Source organism: Phocoena sinus, chromosome 5, assembly GCF_008692025.1.
Source record: "Phocoena sinus isolate mPhoSin1 chromosome 5, mPhoSin1.pri, whole genome shotgun sequence".
In the NCBI taxonomy this organism is placed as follows: domain Eukaryota; kingdom Metazoa; phylum Chordata; class Mammalia; order Artiodactyla; family Phocoenidae; genus Phocoena; species Phocoena sinus.
This window is the reverse complement of record NC_045767.1, coordinates 34,511,049-34,532,012: the sequence shown is the minus strand read 5'-3', so window position 1 is coordinate 34,532,012 and position 20,964 is coordinate 34,511,049. Positions and strand designations below refer to the sequence as shown.

The 20,964-nt window shown below is 38.9% G+C and overlaps 1 protein-coding gene across 2 annotated transcripts in view; it reads right to left on the bottom strand.

The window, feature by feature from the left end:
• Positions 1-11,222: 11,222 nt before the first annotated feature.
• Positions 11,223-20,964, bottom strand: part of PPA2 (inorganic pyrophosphatase 2) — a 99,720-nt gene continuing 89,978 nt past the window's right edge. For both annotated transcript variants that reach the window (XR_004349895.1, XM_032631829.1), the window contains 2 exons: positions 12,497-12,534; positions 11,223-11,431 (listed from right to left, as the gene is read on the bottom strand). Coding sequence is in view for 1 of the 2 variants with exons in the window: in XM_032631829.1 (XP_032487720.1) it covers positions 12,514-12,534 (21 nt within the window). In the remaining variant the exon portion in view is untranslated. The remainder of the gene's footprint in view (positions 11,432-12,496; positions 12,535-20,964) is intronic.

The following is a 20,964-nucleotide window of genomic DNA, read 5'->3' as shown; positions in this document are numbered from 1 at the left end:
ATTTCAGAGCTTTTAACAACCAGGCCATACTATCTGATTGCTTCTGAAACATGTTTGTTACTTAATATCCCTGATACCTCATATCCTGCAAATTCCTCTCCAATCACTTTGTGCATCCACATGAACAGCCCTGGCACTTCCCTTCCCCTTCAGCTGCCCAGGGTTCTGAAACTCCCCTGGGAACCTGGAGTCACGTGTGAGAAACCCACACTATCAGCGCTTCCAGGGTTAAGTTCCTTGACAGTTGTATTTTAAAATCTCTGTAGTTGTTCAGTTTGTTTTGTTTTTTAGCAGTTAAGTGTATTAGCTTGTTTTATTTTCCCTTTAAATCATGCATTCCTTTGTATCTTCTGTGTTTTTCATGACTCACTAGACACCTACAAAAATTCCAAAACATAAAATGCTTCTGATGGACATAACTAACTACTGATTGTTGGTCCAAGCTATGGATGTCACCTTCTCCTTGACTGGATGTCCCTCACCTTAAGACTTCTGTTACTATTTCTAGGGGAAAGTTTTCCCCATACTGTGCCTCAATTTTCTAGAACACTACTTTTCTGGAAATGTGACTCAGGTAAACCCACAAATCTTGTGCAAGTCCATTTCCCTTGGAACAGGCAATATTGATCTCCCTTCACACACAACCTTCTATTGTCCAATGTTGAACTTCCACTACTTATGGTAGGCAGACTTTAAAATGGTACCTAATAATCCTTGCCCCCTGGTATCCACTCTTATGTTTAGTCCCTTCCCTCACGTGTAGGCTAAACCTGGTGACTTTCTTCTAACCAACAGAATACAGCATGATGATGCAATGTCACGCCCATTATTAGCTCATGGAGTATTGTGACTGCCACCTTGCTGGGAGACTCTATTTCCTTCTTGGCTTGGGCACTTTGATAAAGCAGGCTGCCATGTTGGAGAGGCCCCATGCCAATAGCCAGCAAAAAACTGACCATATTCTCTGTGACAGTACAAAGCCAAAGGGGCACCCATCACCTGATGATAACCTTATTTCTTTGTATGTGAAGTTGTTGTACTCCTATTTTCACAAATTACAGGAAGATGTTTTGTTTTTTTGTTTTCTTGGTTTTTTTTTTTGCGGTACGCGGGCCTCTCACTGTTGTGGCCTCTCCCGTTACGGAGCACAGGCTCCGGACGCGCAGGCTCAGCGGCCATGGCTAACGGGCCCAGCCGCTCCGTGGCACGTGGGATCTTCCCGGACCGGGGCACGAACCCGTGTCCCCTGCATCGGCAGGCGGACTCTCAACCACTGCGCCACCAGGGGAGCCAAGATAATTGTTTTTGTGAACTATTTTCTTGGGAACAGAATTTTTACACTGATCGTATCATCAAAGATTTATGTCCTATGTACAGCAATTGCCAAATTTCCGCTTGTGAAGACCATAAACAAAGACGCATTGTTTCTCCCTTTTTTCTCCAAGAGGCACTGCCTAAACCCTACTCATGGATGCACACACACAGTCAAGTATAATCACGTTTGCCAGTTAGATCGTCCCTCCAAGGGGAGAAAAGAAGGTAGAAAGCCAAATGCCATCTGAGTATAAACAGTACCTCCTTTTTCCAAGAAATAAGTACTAATCTAACTTGAAATTACATTATAAAATGGATAATTTTTCATGTACACATAGGTATCAGCACATAATCCTTTGTCACAGTCCTCCCAAGTGTCCAACCCTGAGGCCAACTCTCAACACTCCTCACATAATATGTTCCTTGTAATCAATTGCAAAAATCCTTCATGGGATGGACAGTTGCTTAGAGAGGGTGAATCCCCGCCACAGAGGATTTGGCCAACATCAAGTCCAGCTCTCACACCACCTGTTTTCTCTGGAATTCTGTCTCTGTTTTAAATCTTTCATTCAGTGCACACTGGAAAAAAGTACTAAGGAGTGGTAAACCTTATTTGTTGCACTTTTTGTTTTCCACCACGGGGAAAACATCCACCCAAACAGAGGCTAGCAAATACAAAGACAGTACTTTTAATAGCATAGCTGGTTTGTGTTCTTCCCACTTGCTCAACCTACTAACACGTTATGAAAAACTTAACATTGATCCACATTTTCATTGTCTAACATAAGCATTAAGGGGAAGACAGCCACAGATTGGCATTCATCTCCTTCCTGTTCCCAGCATGGGATGCTGAGAGCCACAGAATGGAAACACGCCAAAGATGAGCAAAAAGTATATTGTCACACCCACACACAAAAGTTAAACACAATTTTGCCCAAAAAAGTTGTTGTAAGTCAATCACAAGTAAAATGTTAAGCCATACACTGTATTCTGGGACTTACATTTGATCTTTAATTCATAGTTATACTTAAAGAAATATCACCAGGTTGGGCAGTGGTAAATATCAAACTGTGGATGGAGAGCCTGTCAAGAAGTTCTATTACAAAAAGGAAATCTCCATATAAAGAATACTGTCTTGTATTATAACCATAAACACTTTAAAGAGCTAATAGTTGGGGAAAATTTACACCAAAGAATTGCACAATGATGCATACTGCCAACTACAAATTGGCACCTGCCATCTACCTCTACAAGGGTCAAATCATGAGCTGCTGCAGCCACTGATGTTCAACACCCCCTGAGAGGAGTTCAGGGTGGAGATCAGGAATGAGGCCCTCCGTGCTCTGGGAAGAACTGGCAGAACAGGTCTTCAGATAGTTAGGTATTTTCAGGAGAAGATTTTATGAGCCCAGTTCTTGCATCTCCTCGTATCTAGAAAAGCAGCAAAATCATTAACGGTGACATCTGCTCCTCGTGGCTAGCAGCAAGGCTCTGCCAACATGTGTGCTTGACTGCACGTACCCTCCCCTTCACTAAAATCATAGATAATGCTGACCTTCCCCCCTGCCTCTTTGGAGCAATTTCCCAGAGCCATCTGAAATGCTGTCTCTTGGGCTATAGTCCTCATTTTGCTCCAGACAAAACTTAACTCACAACTCTCACATTGAGCTTTTTGTTTTTTTTCAGTTGACAGTATCTTCATTTCCACAGTCACACAATTACTTTTCAATGCATACCACAGAAAGGGGGCAAAAATTACCTTTCTACTCTGAAGACCACAAAGTACACAGGAAAGCATGACAAAAAACAAAAGCAAAAACAAAACAACAGGTTTGGATTCAGAAGATCTAGTTTCAGGTCAGTCTCCCTTACTCAGTAGCTGCGTGGCTTTAGCAATTCACCTCTCTGGGCCCTCCTTGCCTCAACTTACATGCAAGGTTCTTTCCAGTTCAAAACGTTCTATATTCTAAATCCCCCTTCAGATTCAGAAAAGCAACCTACAGTCTATACCTATTGTGCTTTTGGTTGATTTCTGAATTACAGAAAATCTATTTGTAAGTGGTTAGGTATATTCTACAGATAATACAAATACTACTGTAAATTATATTTATAGGACTTTTGAGGGGCAGAAGGATCGAGGCTGGGGTGGATACTGGTAAAAATCAAATTATAGTTTGAAAGCCTACCAAGAACTTCTAAAATCTTCAAATTGTTCTTAAAAATGAAATAAAAGGAGAAATCAGAGGAGTGACATTTGATATTGTGGGAAGAGTAGGAAAAGCTAACTTTTCTGTGAGAAAATATTCCCTGAAATACAGTATTTTAGAGTAAGTGGAGTTTTAGGGTTTTTTTTTTTTTTCCAATGAGTTTATCAACTGAACTATTTATATTAGATCAACATGGATTACATTTTTCTCCTTTCTCACTGCATATTAATCTTATTTGTTCTACCACTCTTGAGATTATTCAGGTTTTCTATCCTGGTGCTTCTTGTGGTGTTCCTAATCTAAAAACCAAAATATGTTACGTCTACTTTCAAGTTCAGAAGATCAAGTTTCAAACAAGGAAGTTATTATCAATAATTAAACCAAAAACCCATGAAGAAGCCACTGTGGGACAAGAATTTTGGCCTTTGAGCACTGAGCCTATTTTTATTTTGAAGTATTCCATGTTTATTTTTGCCTCGTACTCCATAAAAGAGCAGCAGTAAACATGTGATGATCAGCCTTAGTATTTTCACAATTAAGGTATTGTTTTTTATATAAGTTGAACTTTTTTCCCCTGGAGCATCAGAGGAATCTCATGTAAGAACTCTCAAAATGCCTTAAATACAAATAATAGATAAAATCCTTCCCAGAGAATCTTACTTCCTGGATATCCTTTAGATTCACTTGGGAACATAAAAATGGGTAACACTAATCATTTCTTTGGAAAGCACAAAATATTCTAGGCTGCATTAAAAAGTATATGGAATTCATAACAAGTATCAGTTTTTTGTTGTTTTGTTTCGCTTTTTTACACTAGAGAGATGTTCACTATATTCATTTGAGGGCTCCATAGCAAACAAACAAAAAACAACCCAGTAAAATAGAAGGGTTTTCAAGAAAAATATCAACGATGAGTAGAATTTTAAGAAGCAAGAATTACGCAGCTTGCAAAAAAAAAAAAAAGAAAAAAAGACATTTAATACTTAATTTTATTCCTTAAGATTTATGAGGAGCTTTCTGAGTACAGTGATCAGGTCCATACACATTAAAAATAAAGTAAGTTAAATTAAAAGCACTGGTATGTAGGCTAGATATGTTAAAACTCCCCTTTTGGATATCCCTAAAAGGAATAGATTCTTATATTTCAAAGATCTTACATGGCTTTGGAATAGAGCAGAGATACCCTCAAAACGCTTTCCATGCAGTGATAGGACACTGTCTTCAGATGCAGAAGTCCTGTGATTTCCAGGAACCTCTAAACTTCAGTTAATGTAATAAGTAAAATAGAAAGAATATCTGTCTTCCTCACAGGATGTAGTATCAATTTAATACAACCAACATGAATTGTTAATGTGTAAAACAAGAATGCTAAAATTGTCATGACTCAGTCTCCGCTCTCAGTGAGTTTATAATCCAGTAGTAGAGGCAATATGAACAATTCTAATATAAGCTGTAGTGACCGAAATTCTGTAATGGAGGAATAAATCAATAGTGCTATACCCTCTCCCCGAGGAGAAAATGATTGATTTCAACGTGAAGAGTGGGAAAGGTTTCACAGACAAGGCAGCATTTGAGCTGAACTTGGAGGATAAGAAAGAGTGCAAGAAGCAATGAGATACAGTGGAAAGGGCATCAGTCTTGGAGCCGACAGCCCGAGTCCTGCTCCACACCTGCCTGTATCACTCACTGCAAGCCTGCAGGCATCTCCGGCACAAGGAGGGCCCCGAGCACGGGCCTCTGCCTGCCTTGCTGTTGGTTTAGGCAGGAAAGAACAGCAAAGTCTACTTGCAGATTTCACTGGGGGCTGAGCTGTTTTTGTCCACCTGCGCATAGCAGTGCTCTTCTGGCCTGAATCCTAGTATTCATGTTCTACTCCCCAGATGGTGAGAACCCTTGCTTTAGGATGGTAATCCCTGATCTTGCCAACTGCTAAATCCTCCTAGTCAAGGACCACAGACGCACGTCTACCATCCAGTTTTAGCCGCTTTAATTGGATAAACTCATTGTTTGGCATTCTTCCATGATTTCTTTTAAAACTGTACTGGTTGTACTATTTTATCCATTTTTCATTTAAGGTGTTAACTTTAAAAAATGTATCTTTCATTTTCTACTTTTAACAGAGAACAGGAAGCAGTAATAAGGGAGCATAACAAGGATAGTCCTATAGCTAGTCCTGCCTCAAACCAGGAAAATTAGTAGAACTACCCCATGCATCCCTGGTTAGCTCTGCGTGAATATTTTTAGGGCCCAGGTTTAGATTTTTGAACGTGGGCTAATCTCTTTAAACTTGGATCCAGCCTCCAGGATCCAAATTTTGCATCTGAAAATAAGTATATTATATAAATTGATAAAGCATCAAGATCCAGTAGATAAATAGGCAAAGAAAATAAACAGAACATTCATAAAAGATACTATAACTAGTAAAAATGTAGGGAAACAGTTAATAATACAATTAACTGTTATGTATATATATAATTAACTATTATAGTAATAACAACAACAAAATATCCTATCCTAGGAAGGATAGGAAAGAAGAAACTAAAAGTCTCACATATTACGGGTGGCAATATAATTGGAATTTATTTGGCCATAAAATGTTCTTATTCTGTGATGCCCTCTTATGGAATTTATACTGAGAAAATGATCTCAAAGAAGGAAAAACTCTGACAGTTTATCTGATTACTGTAGAAACCTCATGAGGAATCCTCCTGTTTCCATCCTTGCCCTACACTGTCCCCCCGCACACTCAGCCCCAGCACAATCTATTTTCATCACCGCAGCCCTCTGCTCAGCACCCTCCCTTATACTCTCACTTGATCAAGGTATAAGGCCAAGCCTTAGGTTGGCTGACAAGGCCACCTATGCCCTCCCTTCTGCCTCTGGGACCTCATCTCTGTCACGCTTCTTTCGCTCTTTCCCCTCCAGCCACACAGGCTCCTTGCTGTTCCTCCAAACTGGTCATACTCCTACCTTAGGGCCTTTGTTCTGAGTATTTCCTTTGCCTCAGTTCTCTTCCCCCAGAGACCCACGAGGTCCCACTCTGCTTCTCTCAACCTTTTGCCCAGCTGTCATCTTCCCAAGAGGCCTGTCTTGACCTACACAGTTTAAAACTCCAATTCACATTTCTACCCCTGAATAAAAGCGGGATTGCTGATCTCCCCTTTCCCTGCTCTCTCTCCTACGTACTACAGAAATTACTTACAATGTCTATGATCTGTCTTCCCCACACAAAATACGAGGTCCACAAGGGCAGGGATTTTTGTCAGTTTTGCACTGATGTATCCTAAAAACTTGGACTAGTACCTGGCACTTACACACAGGCAGTCAGTAAATAACTGTTGAATGAATGAAGTTTAAAATAGCAAAAAGGAGGAAGCATGTCTAAAAACAGAGGGTTGGCTGATTAAAATCATGGTAATGGAATGCATTCTAGACTGATGTAATCAAACCTCTTAATCTTTCTGCGTGATTCAACCCTTTGCAACAAGGTACTTTAAAAAGGGGAAAGACCCCTTTCTGCATTGGGGAATCTGAACAGAGAAGATGAAGCACCGGCAGCTTCCCTCTTGGGGTACCAGGATACCTTGAGAGTCCTGGTCTTCAGGAAAGGACTGACAGCTGCATTGTTTGGCCTGACATAAGAGAGCTCAATGAATATTTTTTGACTGAAGGAAAGAAGAGCTTATGCCTCTGTCCTGGCTGCACTGGGTTCCTGGCTCCTTTTTAGGTGGGGAATGATCTGTGAAGTGGAGTTTGTTCCCAACAGGTGATCTAAGTAGGGTAAATGTCAGGTCAGCCACAGAGACCCTGGCCTGTGCGTGACAAGGGTTCACACGTTCCTCAGAGCTCTTCCATCTTCTGCTTTCACTGCTGTCTTCCCCACCCCGTCGGAGTAGAGCCATCTCTTCATTGTTTCGACACCTCGAGGCTGTCACGTGAGAAGCAGCCACTTCTCTCTCAAGGTGCCTTAGGAAGACAGAAGCCAGGGATGGGTCTGCGGGGGTGACCAATTATTATGGGCTCACTTTACCTAGTAAGTTTGATAACTTAAATATCACAAGTGATTCTCATCAGGTGTAAATTTTTCTCTGATTTGAAATGCAGAAGAACACTTTTAATATTTAACACTAAACTTCATATAACTTTTATTGCCTTTCATTTTTTTTCTAACAGGAAGTAGTGATAATATTATATACAAGTCCACTACAAAGGCAGACATCTGTTTTTTTTTCTTCTCTTTTAAGGGGGAAGATAACCTCAAACAGAATATTAACATGAAGAAATTCTCAATTGGATCTACCCCTCAACTATCTAAACCAATGGTTTTAAAACTTTATGGGGGTGGGAGGAAAACAAGTTTATGGCCCCAATCCCGGAAATTCTGAGTTAGTAGATTTTAGGGAAAGCCAGAAATCTGTATTTTAAGAAGCATTCTAAGTGATTCTGGAGCAGGTGTTTCATAGACCCCACCGGCAAACACTGATATCACCTTGGACAGAATATAGAAAGAAGGATGAAAAGAACATACCTGACCCAGAACTTAAAGATGTGATCCACTGTATAATAAAGCAGTAAGTAATAAAGATTAAGCAGCAGTCACAAGAAACACCTTTAGTCATGACAAGGCAGTGAACCCTCTCCTGGGAATAAACCATCAAATGTTGCTATTAGTGAGTACACAGACTGCTAAAAAGGCATGTAGTCCTTGATGGAGAACTGCACTTTACGAAATTCAGTGTGTTTCTTCTGCAGAACGACGGAGTGATGCTAAATGTATCACGTAAGAAATGATTTGGTCTGTATGTGAAAAATAAAGAAAAGCTCACAAAAATTTCAGACAGGACATCTGAGAAAAAATAAATCTTGGACAGTCTACCCCTTCGATTTTTCATATCCATGGGACCTAGCTGTGGGTGTTACCGAAAATCCCATCCATCCATGGATCACTTTTTGTTTCCTAATTTGTTTTAGGCGATTTTTAACAAAGATTCATTTTTATTCTTTCGCAGGATTTTTCCTTTGTAAGTATGTGTTCCAGTTAATTGTTCCATGGGAATGAGCTAGCAAAGATCAGATTAGCTAGTCTGGAAGACATTCTGAAACAATTATGAAATAGATGCTGAAATAGAATTGTTTTTGTTTTTGTTTTGCGATACGCGGGCCTCTCACTGCTGTGGCCTCTCCCGTTGCGGAGCACAGGCTCCGGACGCACAGGCTCAGCGGCCATGGCTCACGGGTCCAGCCGCTCCGTGGCATGTGGGATCCTCCTGGACTGGGGAACGAACCCGTGTTCCCTGCATCAGCAGGCGGACTCTCAACCACTGAGCCACCAGGGAAGCCCTGAAATATAATTGTCACCATAATAATACTGATGACTACGTAGCAATGTAGAAAGATGCTTATGAGTTAAAATTCAAAATGATGTATTTAAGATTATAACTATGTAAAATCATATACTATGAAGACAACTGTGACTAACTGTACCGTAGTGAGCAAGGCTCACTAACTAGGTAGCATCTAAGTATCACTGACTGCTAGGAGGAGGGGAGCCATCTACGAGGCGTGAGTTACCCCACACGAGGCCCACCAGACATGGCTTCTTCTCCAACTCACAGGAGATTAATATGCCACATGCCATAAACCGTTAAGCCATCCTTTGATAATTTGCTTATTGTTTAGTGCAGACCCTCCCCAAAGTCGAAAATTTGTGTATGACTTACAGTTCGTCCTCTGTATATGCGGTTCCTCCGTACCTGTGGTTCACATCCACGCATTAAACCAAGTAGCAGAGCAGATCGTGCAGTGCTGCAGTATTTATCATTGACAAAAGCCTGCATATAAATGGACCCACACAGTTCAAACCCACGTTGTTCAAGGGCCAACGGAATTGAAATAAAAGTTGTTCTCTATTTTATATCTTGCTATAAGTTTTATTATTTTCACAGCTTAAGCTATCAATATATAAAATTAAAAATAGATTCTCTCCTTACATTCTTTGATGTCCCTCAAAGAGGTTCACACGTTCCCAAAGACATCTCAAGTGAACATTACTATTTCACTTGGGCTAATGACAAACTCTGTGCCTGTTTCCTCATCTGTAAAATAGGCATGCTCTGAGCTTTGCCCACATCACAAGGTGGCTGTAGGAGGGAAGCAGCATGCAAAGCAGGGTGAAAAAACCATAGCATTTAGAGCCATGTAGTCATGAGTCCTAATTCTGGCTCTGAAACTTACTATCTCTGTGACCTCTGGCAAGTTATTAAACTTCTCGGAGCCTCAACGTGAAGTGGGCAATTTCCACCTTATAGGGTATATGCATGCACGACGTCTAGAACACTGCCCAACATGCAACAGATGCTCAAGAAATGCTATTATAGCAGTGCTTTGTAAACCACAAAACATTATGTAAATGCAATGTGTTCATAATGATAATAGAAAGAAAAGGGGAGAAAAAAAATATGAACAGAACTGGCCACAGAAGCACAGAACTGGGAATGTGAAAAACACAAGATGTGCTTGGAGAAGGGGTAACATGATATGGCTGAAAGATGGCATTCCTGATTTCTGTTCTCAAGAATATGAAAAGCCATTGAAGGCATTTTGAGAAAAATCTAACAAGGCACTATCCATGCTTTAGGAGCATAACCATTTGGAAATGTGGAAGATGATGTGCAGGAAGGAAAGCCAGAGGTAGGATATCAACTTGGTTAGGAGGCAAGAGGGCATGAAATTGGGCTGGAGCAATGGGAACGAGGCAGAGGGATGGATCTGGAGGCGTGGAGAAGAGCTAGGAGGCTGTTACAAGAGTCTGGGAGAAATAAGGGGGAAAACCTGCATAATAAGGGTGCAAAGGAATGGAGGGGGCAAAGAAACATTTAGATGACCTTCATGAGTAAAGAGAGGAAAAGGGAGATTCAATATGGTTTCAAGGGTCTGACAGGGGAACTAAGAGAATGTTAATTCCGCTGTTCAAGAAAAAGGGAAGATAATCAGTTCAGTTCCGGACAAGAGGGATCCAAGGCATTTAAAGAGATGTCCGCTAGACAGACCCCAAGAGAGAGACCTGGGCTTCTTATGTAGACTTGGGAGTGATCACCATAGAGATGAGAAGTAAAACTAAGAGGACCTGATGAGAATCAAATGGAGTTTAGGACCTACAAAATAAATGGTAGGAAAGAGCCTGAATAAATGTAAACACATTTACACAGGACTATTAAGAGGACAAAGGTTGGCTAAATGAAGTCTCTACCAGCAATGGACTCAAAAAACATAATATGGTACGAAAATGAGAGCAATAATATCTATAAAAATCTTATTAACTTACTAAATTTATTATTTTTATATTAACTCACAGAAATAAAAGTTAATAGGGCTTCCCTGGTGGCGCAGTGGTTGAGAGACCGCCTGCCAGTGCAGGGGACACGGGTTCACGCCCTGGTCCAGGAAGATCTCACATGCCGCAGAGCGGCTGGGCCCGTGAGCCATGGCCGCTGAGCCTGCGCGTCCGGAGCCTGTGCTCCGCAACGGGAGAGGCCACAACAGTGAGAGGCCCACGTACCAAAAAAAAAAAAAAAAAGGTAATAAAATCTTTGGGTTCCTTCAGGCATGCAAATTGGAACTGGTGAAACTCAATGCTTCTAAATTTTTGCTATGAAATTCAACAACATCTTTTCACATCAATAAATATCCAAAGGAGACTAATTCAAAAATTTAAATGTTTATTTACACTGTGCATATCCCAGAAAGTTTGAAAAAAAAAAAAAGTTTCAAAAGGAAGTTAGCAAATTCTCATAGATCTGCTTGTTTCTAGCACTTGGGGGAGATGGAGTCTTGGAGTTTTTAGAGACTGGAATCCTGATGGCAGAACTTCAAATGTTCTCATCACTTGCCAAGGAAGTGCCATACTTGATCTGTGTTTAAAAATGGGGGAAGCAGGGTGTTAGGGAAGGGGTGGAGAGGGAGGGGGGGAGGAAAGGAGGATAAGACAAATTTAATTTAGACCTTTCGGAAAGATTTAGGCAGATAAAAACAATCAGAACTGAGTATGACACATTTCTATATTTAAAGCCACTCACCTTTAAACTCCCATCCTAAGTTCTCTCATTTGGCTAAGGCCTTATATTCTAGAGCCTTCCCACTTTATTTCCTACCTTACTGGGTCACTTTAGTCTTTATTGAATAGTACTGAAGCTAGTGTCCTAGCTACGGCATGAAAGGTCTAGGAAAACCCTGTACTGTAAAATCTGACTGCCTGTCAAATACCCAAAATGGGATAGTATTGCAAAGAAACAATGTGTTAGTTTCCCATATAAGGAATATAGTTTGCTTTCCCACGAAATCATGTCTATACATTTGCTCCTTTCTAAACATCTTACAACTCGATTCATAGTAAATAGTTCTCATTTTTCCTCCAAACTTGCAAGTTGAATATTCTTCTAAAGTTTCATATTAAAACAAAAAGGCAAAAAAGCCTTGCAATATTTTAAAAGGCAAATGATACATGCACATGCTTGTATTTTGAAATTTTTACTACAGAACATTTTTACTTGTTTCTCAAAACAGCTTCAAATAATGGTAATTTAAAAAATGCTATTTTTAATCCTACTATAAATTTTGATTTTAAGATCTTTAGTTAAAATGAGTGATTCATTAAAATGATGATAGATAATTAATAAAGTCTCCTAAATGCAGACATTTGGAGGCTTAAAATTTATCAGAACTAGCTGGGACCTCAGTACTTCACCAACCATCACTGCACAATCAAACTACTTTCTAGCCTAAAAGTAATAAAACATGTTCCTTATTTTCTGAAATTAGGGAAATAATTGATTTCATCTGAAAATTATAATGACTAAAAAAGTACTTACTTAGTTTATATAATTTTTAAATTAATCTATTGTATTTTTTGGGGTCTCCACTACTGTAAATGAATAAATTTACATATCTAGCTCCTCAAGAACCAGCATATACCATACCTTCTTCATTACTTCCTTTATTCAGTGAAAAATGACACCTGAAAGATAAGAATAGAGTCTCTGTTATAATGAAACGTTAGATGTGGAAACTATATCCAGAATGGTTTTCTTTTAACATGAAATTATAGAACCAGAGGAATACTCCTCTTTGCCTTTATTGTTATTGCCTGTTCTTTCAGATAAACAAACCACAGACTTAAGAGTCAAATAAGAAAAAAAGACATTCTTGAAAAATTTTCTGTCATTAACCCATGCGAACTACTGAGATGTGAAGAGAGGAGAGGGGGTTTTCTTTCAGTTTCTTCTTTGGCTGAGGCCTTGAGAACAAAAATCCAAAACACATATTCATAGATACATGCACACACATGTACGTAGGTACACACAGAGAGAGACATTATATAATGTATTTAGCTGTCTTCTAAAGTGTTTAAATTAATTTTTCTCTTTTGATGACTGGGCCAAGATTCCTAGAACAGACATAACCTGTGGAAGACAAGATTGAAAAGTTTTTATGAGATATAAGATTTTTTCCTAATTAAGCATAATACATTTTTAAAGGTTTAAAAAGACATTTAAAGAGAGATCCATTCTCCACAGAGAATGCACAAAGCCCAAGATAACCAGAATAAGCATCTATGTAACCAACACCCAAGTCGAGAAATGGAACATGCCAGGCACTTCCCCAATCATAACCTCTTCTCCCTGAGGTATAACCACCACCCTGATTTTATAACACACTTTTCAGATTTCAAATTTAATAATCAACTTCTAATTCTCTGAATTTGCTCAGCCTTAGTGGGAAAGATCTGCCTCTGATATCTGAGGTCTGGGGCAAATGTACAAATGGAGACCCATATATCATACACCTGAGTAGTTAAAGGTTATAAATCAAGCTAATAAAGTGACTATAAAAACTGTTGCCTCCTACTATCTTGATAAATATACCTTTGCACTGGCTTGGAAGCTCTCGTTTAGCATTCTGGACACCTTAGAGACTGCCTGAACATGGCAGAGTACGGAAAAGAGGCACATGGCCTTCAGCCCACCCCGCTTCTGCTACCCCAGGCTCCATTCTGTGTTGAGGGCCTCACCTGCACAAGGGTAGCTCACACATCTAGGCATCCCCTGCCTCCTAACAGCCACCCACAGGCCCCTGTAGAAGTAATGGTGAGCAGAGTCCACACAGTCACGAATGTACACTTTGGGGGAGATGCCCACGTAGGCCCTGGAAACAGGCTTGCAGCTATCTGGGTAAGGAATTCCAGGGACTTGAGTAACTAAAAGGTGGTCTAGAATGGGGGCTTGGGCTCCTGGTGAATGCACAACTTTGGTCCCTCGGTCTTGCCCTGTGAGGAGGGACGTGATTGGATGAGGGCCAAAGCAGGACCTTCTAAAAGGAAGGACCCAAAGCAGGGCCCTCCTTAGGTCTAAGGACAGTCCTGAAGAACAACTCAGCAGGAAAATATAAATTTCAGCAATATTAAAAGATTCTCTGATAGTTAATGTGCCAACTTGGAGGTTGGTTTTGGCTGAGATTAACTTTTAAACTGATGAACTCTGGGTAAAGTAGATTGCCCTCCATAATGTGAGTGGGCCCCATTCAATCAGCTGAAGGCCTGAACAGAACAAAAAGACCAGCCTCCCCAGCAGACTGCCTTTGGACTTCATCTGAATCCCTGGCTTTCCTGGGTCTCCAGCCGGCCATCCCCTTCTGCAGATTTTGGAATCACCAAGCCTTAACAATCTCTTCATATGTATCTCCTATTGATTGTTTCTCTGAAAAAAACACTGGCTAATACATTCCCCTGAATCATAAATGGGTTAAAGTTAGTTTTCCTTCTACTCTTTGAGAAAAAGGTTAATCAAATATGCTTTGTTTTATTTTCTATCATACAAAATGATGATATAACAATGTAAATAAAGAAGACCTCTGTACAAATTTTATGCAAAACATCCTTGAGATTTTTCCAAGCACTTCCAAAAAAAAAAACCGAAAGAAAATTCTATTCAGCTTCCTAGCACAGAGAAAATGCTTAACCATGGTTGGTTTTGAGGATGGCAGAACTTAAATCATTCTGGGTGTGAAAGTAACACTACAACATAAAAACTGAGATTAGGCCTTTGGGATTTGATGGCTCTGTTTTTCTAAATAGACTATAAAACAGAATAACTTGCTTATTCTTTGAAAGTCTTACGCTCTTTAAATTGTGCAGGACGCCTATTACAGAGTTTGTTGGAAAGGTAGCTGTTTAGATTTCCTGCTTAAAATTAGCAGCTGCTTCTTGCTGGAGCTGTCAAACATTTCAGGGGAAGAAAATGTGTGATATATGAAATAGAATAATCGAGCAGCTTCTCATTAACCTAAAAAGCATTACAGAAAAGAAATGGACAAACTACTCTAGCTAAAACATTTATCATTACATTTTATTTTAAAAATAATTCCTAGAATGCTTTATTTCTTTATTCCTAAGATATATTTCTTGGTTGGTAGAATATATTCAGACTGTACAAAGCCTCATATAAAAGAAAACAAATATCACAGGTAAATCTAACAGAGATAAAATAACTATGAAAGTCTGGAAGGTTTTTTTTGTTTTTTACACTTTTCCATATTAACATATGTCAAAAGAGACCAACATTTAAATTTGAAAACAACAATGGGTTCATGATACACATCAGCTATTTAACTCATCACCTACTGTCAATGACTTCCTGATTCTTAAACATTACACTTGCTTACAGAAAATGGAAGAACAAAGAAATGCACAGAGCAGCATTTTAAAGTGACCTAATCCCAACCCTCACTCTCAGAAGTCACCATCATTACATTTTCCTTGTAAGAAACAGAAGGATTTTCAGTTACTTACTTCTCCTAATTTCTCAGTAGGGGATGAATGTGGGCACCCTCTACTCATCTAAGATAAATTCTCCAGGAAATTGTATTACTTTATACTCACATTCTAAAAATGCTATCTCCTTTCCTCTCCCACTCCAAAAATACTTCTCATGAATATTCATATCTTTAATTTCTTTCAAACAAATTTAGTGTTCTTATTACCAAAGTATTCCTCTTTTATCAACCAAAGAAGGCTTACTCTTTTCTGTCCCTACTCATGTATAAACTGTATTTTAAATGAATATGAACTTTTTTTTTTTTTTTTTTTTGTAGTTGGAAAAGCCAGGAGTATTTTTCTTTTCTTAATTTTTTTTTTTTATTTTTTTATTTTTTAAACATCTTTATTGGGGTATAATTGCTTTACAATGGTGTGTTAGTTTCTGCTTTATAACAAAGTGAATCAGCTATACATATACATATGTTCCCATGTGTCTTCCCTCTTGCGTCTCCCTCCCTCCTACTCTCCCCATCTCACCCTTCCAGGCTGTCACAAAGCACCGAGCTAATATCCCTGTGCCTTGCGGCTGCTTCCCCCCAGCTATCTTCCTTACTACGTTTGTTAGTGTGTATATGTCCATGACTCTCTCTCGCCCTGTCAAAACTCACCCTTCCCCCTCCCCATATCCTCAAGTCCGTTCTCCAGTAGGTCTGCGTCTTTATTCCTGTCTTACGCCTAGGTTCTTCATGACATTTTTTCCCCTTAAATTCCATATATATGTGTTAGCATAAGGTATTTGTCTTTTTCTTTCTGACTTACTTCACTCTGTATGACAGACTCTAGGTCTATCCATCTCATTACAAATAGCTCAATTTCATTTCTTTTAAGGCTGAGTAATATTCCATTGTGTATATGTGCCACATCTTCTTTATCCATTCGTCCGATGATGGGCGCTTAGGTTGTTTCCATCTCCGGGCTATTGTAAATAGAGCTGCAATGAACATTTTGGTACATGACTCTTTTTGAATTTTGGTTTTCTCAGGGTATATGCCCAGTAGTGGGATTGCTGGGTCATATGGTAATTCTATTTGTAGCTTTTTAAGGAACCTCCATACTGTTCTCCATATTGGCTGAACCATTTCACATTCCCACCAGCAGTGCAAGAGTGTCCCCTTTTCTCCACACCCTCTCCAGCATTTATTGTTTCTAGATTATTTGATGATGGCCATTCTGACTGGTGTGAGATGATATCTCATTGTAGTTTTGATTTGCATTTCTCTAATGATTAATGATGTTGAGCATTCTTTCATGTGTTTGTTGGCATTCTGTATATCTTCTTTGGAGAAATGTCTATTTAGGTCTTCTGCCCATTTTTGGGTGGGGTTGTTTGTTTTTTTGTTATTGAGCTGCATGAGCTGCTTGTAAATTTTGGAGATTAATCCTTTGTCAGTTGCTTCATTTGCAAATGTTTTCTCCCATTCTGAGGGTTGTCTTTTGGTCTTGGTTATGGTTTCCTTTGCTGTGCAAAAGCTTTGAAGTTTCATTAGGTCCCATTTGTTTATGTTTTTATTTCCATTACTCTAGGAGGTGGGTCAGAAAGGATCTTGCTGTGATTTATGTCATAGAGTGTTCTTCCTATGTTTTCTTCTAAGAGTTTGATAGTTTCTGGCCTTACATTTAGGTCTTTAATCCATTTTGAGCTTATTTTTGTGTATGGTGTTAGGGAGTGATCTAATCTCATACTTTTACATGTACCTGTCCAGTTTTCCCAGCACCATTTATTGAAGAGGCTGTCCTTTCTCCACTGTACATTCCTGCCTCCTTTATCAAAGATAAGGTGTCCATATGTGCGTGGGTTTATCTCTGGGCTTTCTATCCTGTTCCACTGATCTATCTTTCTGTTTTTGTGCCAGGACCACACTGTCTTGATTACTGTTGCTTTGTAATATAGTCTGAAGTCAGGGAGCCTGATTCCTCCAGCTCCTTTTTTCGTTCTCAAGATTGCTTTGGCTATTCGGGGTCTTTTGTGTTTCCATACAAATTGCGAAATTTTTTGTTCTAGTTCTGTGAAAAATGCCAGTGGTAGTTTGATGAGGATTGCATTGAATCTGTAGATTGCTTTGGGTAGTAGAGTCATTTTCACAATGTTGATTCTTCCCATCCAAGAACATGGTATATCTCTCCATCTATTTGTATCATCTTTAATTTCTTTCATCAGTGTCTTATAATTTTCTGCATACAGGTCTTTCATATCCTTAGGTAGGTTTATTCCTAGATATTTTATTCTTTTTGTTGCAATGGTAAATGGGAGTGTTTTCTTGATTTCACTTTCAGATTTTTCATCATTAGTATATAGGAATGCCAGAGATTTCTGTGCATTAATTTTGTATCCTGCTACTTTACCAAATTCATTGATTAGCTCTAGTAGTTTTCTGGTAGCATCTTTAGGATTCTCTATGTATAGTATCATGTCATCTGCAAACAGTGACAGCTTTACTTCTTCTTGTCCGATTTGGATTCCTTTTATTTCCTTTTCTTCTCTGATTGCTGTGGCTAAAACTTCCAAAACTATGTTGAATAAGAGTGGTGAGAGTGGGCAACCTTGTCTTGTTCCTGATCTTAGTGGAAATGCTTTCAGTTTTTCACCATTGAGGATGATGTTTGCTGTGGGCTTGTCATATATGGCCTTTATTATGTTGAGGAAAGTTCCCTCTATGCCTACTTTCTGGAGGGTTTTTATCATAAATGGGTGTTGAATTTTGTTGAAAGCTTTCTCTGCATCTATTGAGATGATCATATGGTTTTTCTCCTTCAATTTGTTAATATGGTTTATCACATTGATAGATTTGCGTATATTGAAGAATCCTTGCATTCCTGGAATAAACCCCACTTGATCATGGTGTATGATCCTTTTAATGTGCTGTTGGATTCTGTTTGCTAGTATTTTGTTGAGGATTTTTGCATCTATGTTCATCAGTGATATTGGCCTGTAGTTTTCTTTCTTTGTGACATCCTTGTCTGGTTTTGGTATCAAGGTGATGGTGGCCTCGTAGAAGGAATTTGGGAGTGTTCCTCCCTCTGCTATATTTTGGAAGAGTTCGAGAAGGATAGGTGTTAGCTCTTCTCTAAACGTTTGATAGAATTCACCTGTGAAGCCATCTGGTCCTGGGCTTTTGTTTGTTGGAAGGTTTTTAATCACAGTTTCAATTTCAGTGCTTGTGATTGGTCTGTTCATATTTTCTATTTCTTCCTGATTCAGTCTTGGCAGGTTGTGCATTTCTAAGAATTTGTCCATTTCTTCCAGATTGTCCATTTTATTGGCATAGAGTTGCTTGTAGTAATCTCTCATGATTTTTTTAATTTCTGCAGTGTCAGTTGTTACTTCTCCTTTTTCATTTCTAATTCTATTGATTTGAGTCTTCTCCCTTTTTTTCTTGATGAGTCTGGCTAGCGGTTTATCTATTTTGTTTATCTTCTCAAAGAACCAGCTTTTAGTTTTATTGATCTTTGCTATCGTCTCCTTCATTTCCTTTTCATTTATTTCTGATCTGATTTTTATGATTTCTTCCCTTCTGCTAGCTTTGGGGTTTTTTTGTTCTTCTTTCTCTAATTGCTTGAGGTGCAAGGTTAGGTTGTTTATTCGAGATGTTTCCTGCTTCTTAAGGTGGGCTTGTATTGCTATAAACTTCCCCCTTAGAACTGCTTTTGCTGCATCCCATAGGTTTTGGGTCGTTGTGTCTCCATTGTCATTTGTTTCTAGGTATTTTTTTATTTCCTCTTTGATTTCTTCAGTGATCACTTCATTATTAAGTAGTGTATTGTTTAGCCTCCATGTGTTTGTATTTTTTAAAGATCTTTTCCTGTAATTGATATCTAGTCTCATGGCATTGTGGTCAGAAAAGATACTTGATACAATTTCAGTTTTCTTAAATTTACCAAGGCTTGATTTGTGACCCAAGATATGATCTATCCTGGAGAATGTTCCATGAGCACTTGAGAAAAATGTGTATTCTGTTGTTTTTGGATGGAGTGTCCTATAAATATCAATTAAGTCCATCTTGTTTAATGTATCATTTAAAGCTTGTGTTTCCTTATTTATTTTCATTTTGGATGATCTGTCCATGGGTGAAAGTGGGGTGTTAAAGTCCCCTACTATGAATGTGTTACTGTTGATCTCCCCTTTTATGGTTGTTAGTATTTGCCTTATGTATTGAGGTGCTCCTATGTTGGGTGCATAAATATTTACAATTGTTATATCTTCTTCTTGGATCGATCCCTTGATCATTATGTAGTGTCCTTCTTTGTCCCTTTTAATAGTCCTTATTTTAAAGTCTATTTTGTCTGATATGAGAATTGCTACTCCAGCTTTCTTTTGGTTTCCATTTGCATGGAATATCTTTTTCCATCCCCTTACTTTCAGTCTGTATGTGTCTCTAGGTCTGAAGTGGGTCTCTTGTAGACAGCATATATAAGGGTCTTGTTTTTGTATCCATTCAGCCAATCTGTGTCTTTTGGTGGGAGCATTTAGTCCATTTACATTTAAGGTAATTATCGATATGTATGTTCCTATTTCCATTTTCTATATTGTTTTGGGTTCGCTACTATAGGTCGTTTCCTTCTCTTGTGTTTCGTGTCTAGAGAAGTTCCTTTAGCATTTGTTGTAAAGCTGGTTTGGTGGTGCTGAACTCTCTCAGCTTTTGCTTGTCTGTAAAGGTTTTAATTTCTCCATCAAATGTGAATGAGATCCTTGCTGGGTAGAGTAGTCTTGGTTGCAGGCTTTTCTCCTTCATCACTTTCAGTATGTCCTGCCACTCCCTTCTGGCTTGTAGGGTTTCTGCTGAGAGATCAGCTGTTAACCTTATGGGGATTCCCTTGTGTGTTATTTGTTGTTTTTCCCTTGCTGCTTTTAATATGCTTTCTTTGTATTTAATTTTTGACAGTTTGATTAATATGTGTCTTGGCGTGTTTCTCCTTGTATTTATCCTGTATGGGACTCTCTGTGCTTCCTGGACTTGATTAACTATTTCCTTTCCCATATTAGGGAAGTTTTCAACTATAATCTCTTCAAATATTTTCTCAGTCCCTTTCTTTCTTTCTTCTTCTTCTGGAACCCCTATAATTCGAATGTTGGTGCGTTTCATGTTGTCCCAGAGGTCTCTGAGACTGTCCTCAGTTCTTTTCATTCTTTTTTCTTTATTCTGCTCTGCAGTAGTTATTTCCACTACTTTATCTTCCAGGTCACTTATCCGTTCTTCTGCCTCAGTTATTCTGCTATTGATCCTATCTAGAGTGGTTTTAATTTCATTTATTGCATTGTTCATCGTTGCTTGTTTCATCTTTAGTTCTTGTAGGTCCTTGTTAACTGTTTCTTGCATTTTGTCCATTCTACTTCCAAGATTTCGGATCATCCTTACTATCATTATTCTGAATTCTTTTTCAGGTAGATTGCCTATTTCCTCTTCATTTGTTAGGTCTGGTGGGTTTTTATCTTGCTCCTTCATCTGCTGTGTGTTTTTCTGTCTTCTCATTTTGCTTATCTTACTGTGTTTGGGGTCTCCTTTTTGCAGGCTGCACTTTCGTAGTTCCCGTTGTTTTTGATGTCTGTCTCCAGTGGCTAAGGTTGTTTCAGTGGGT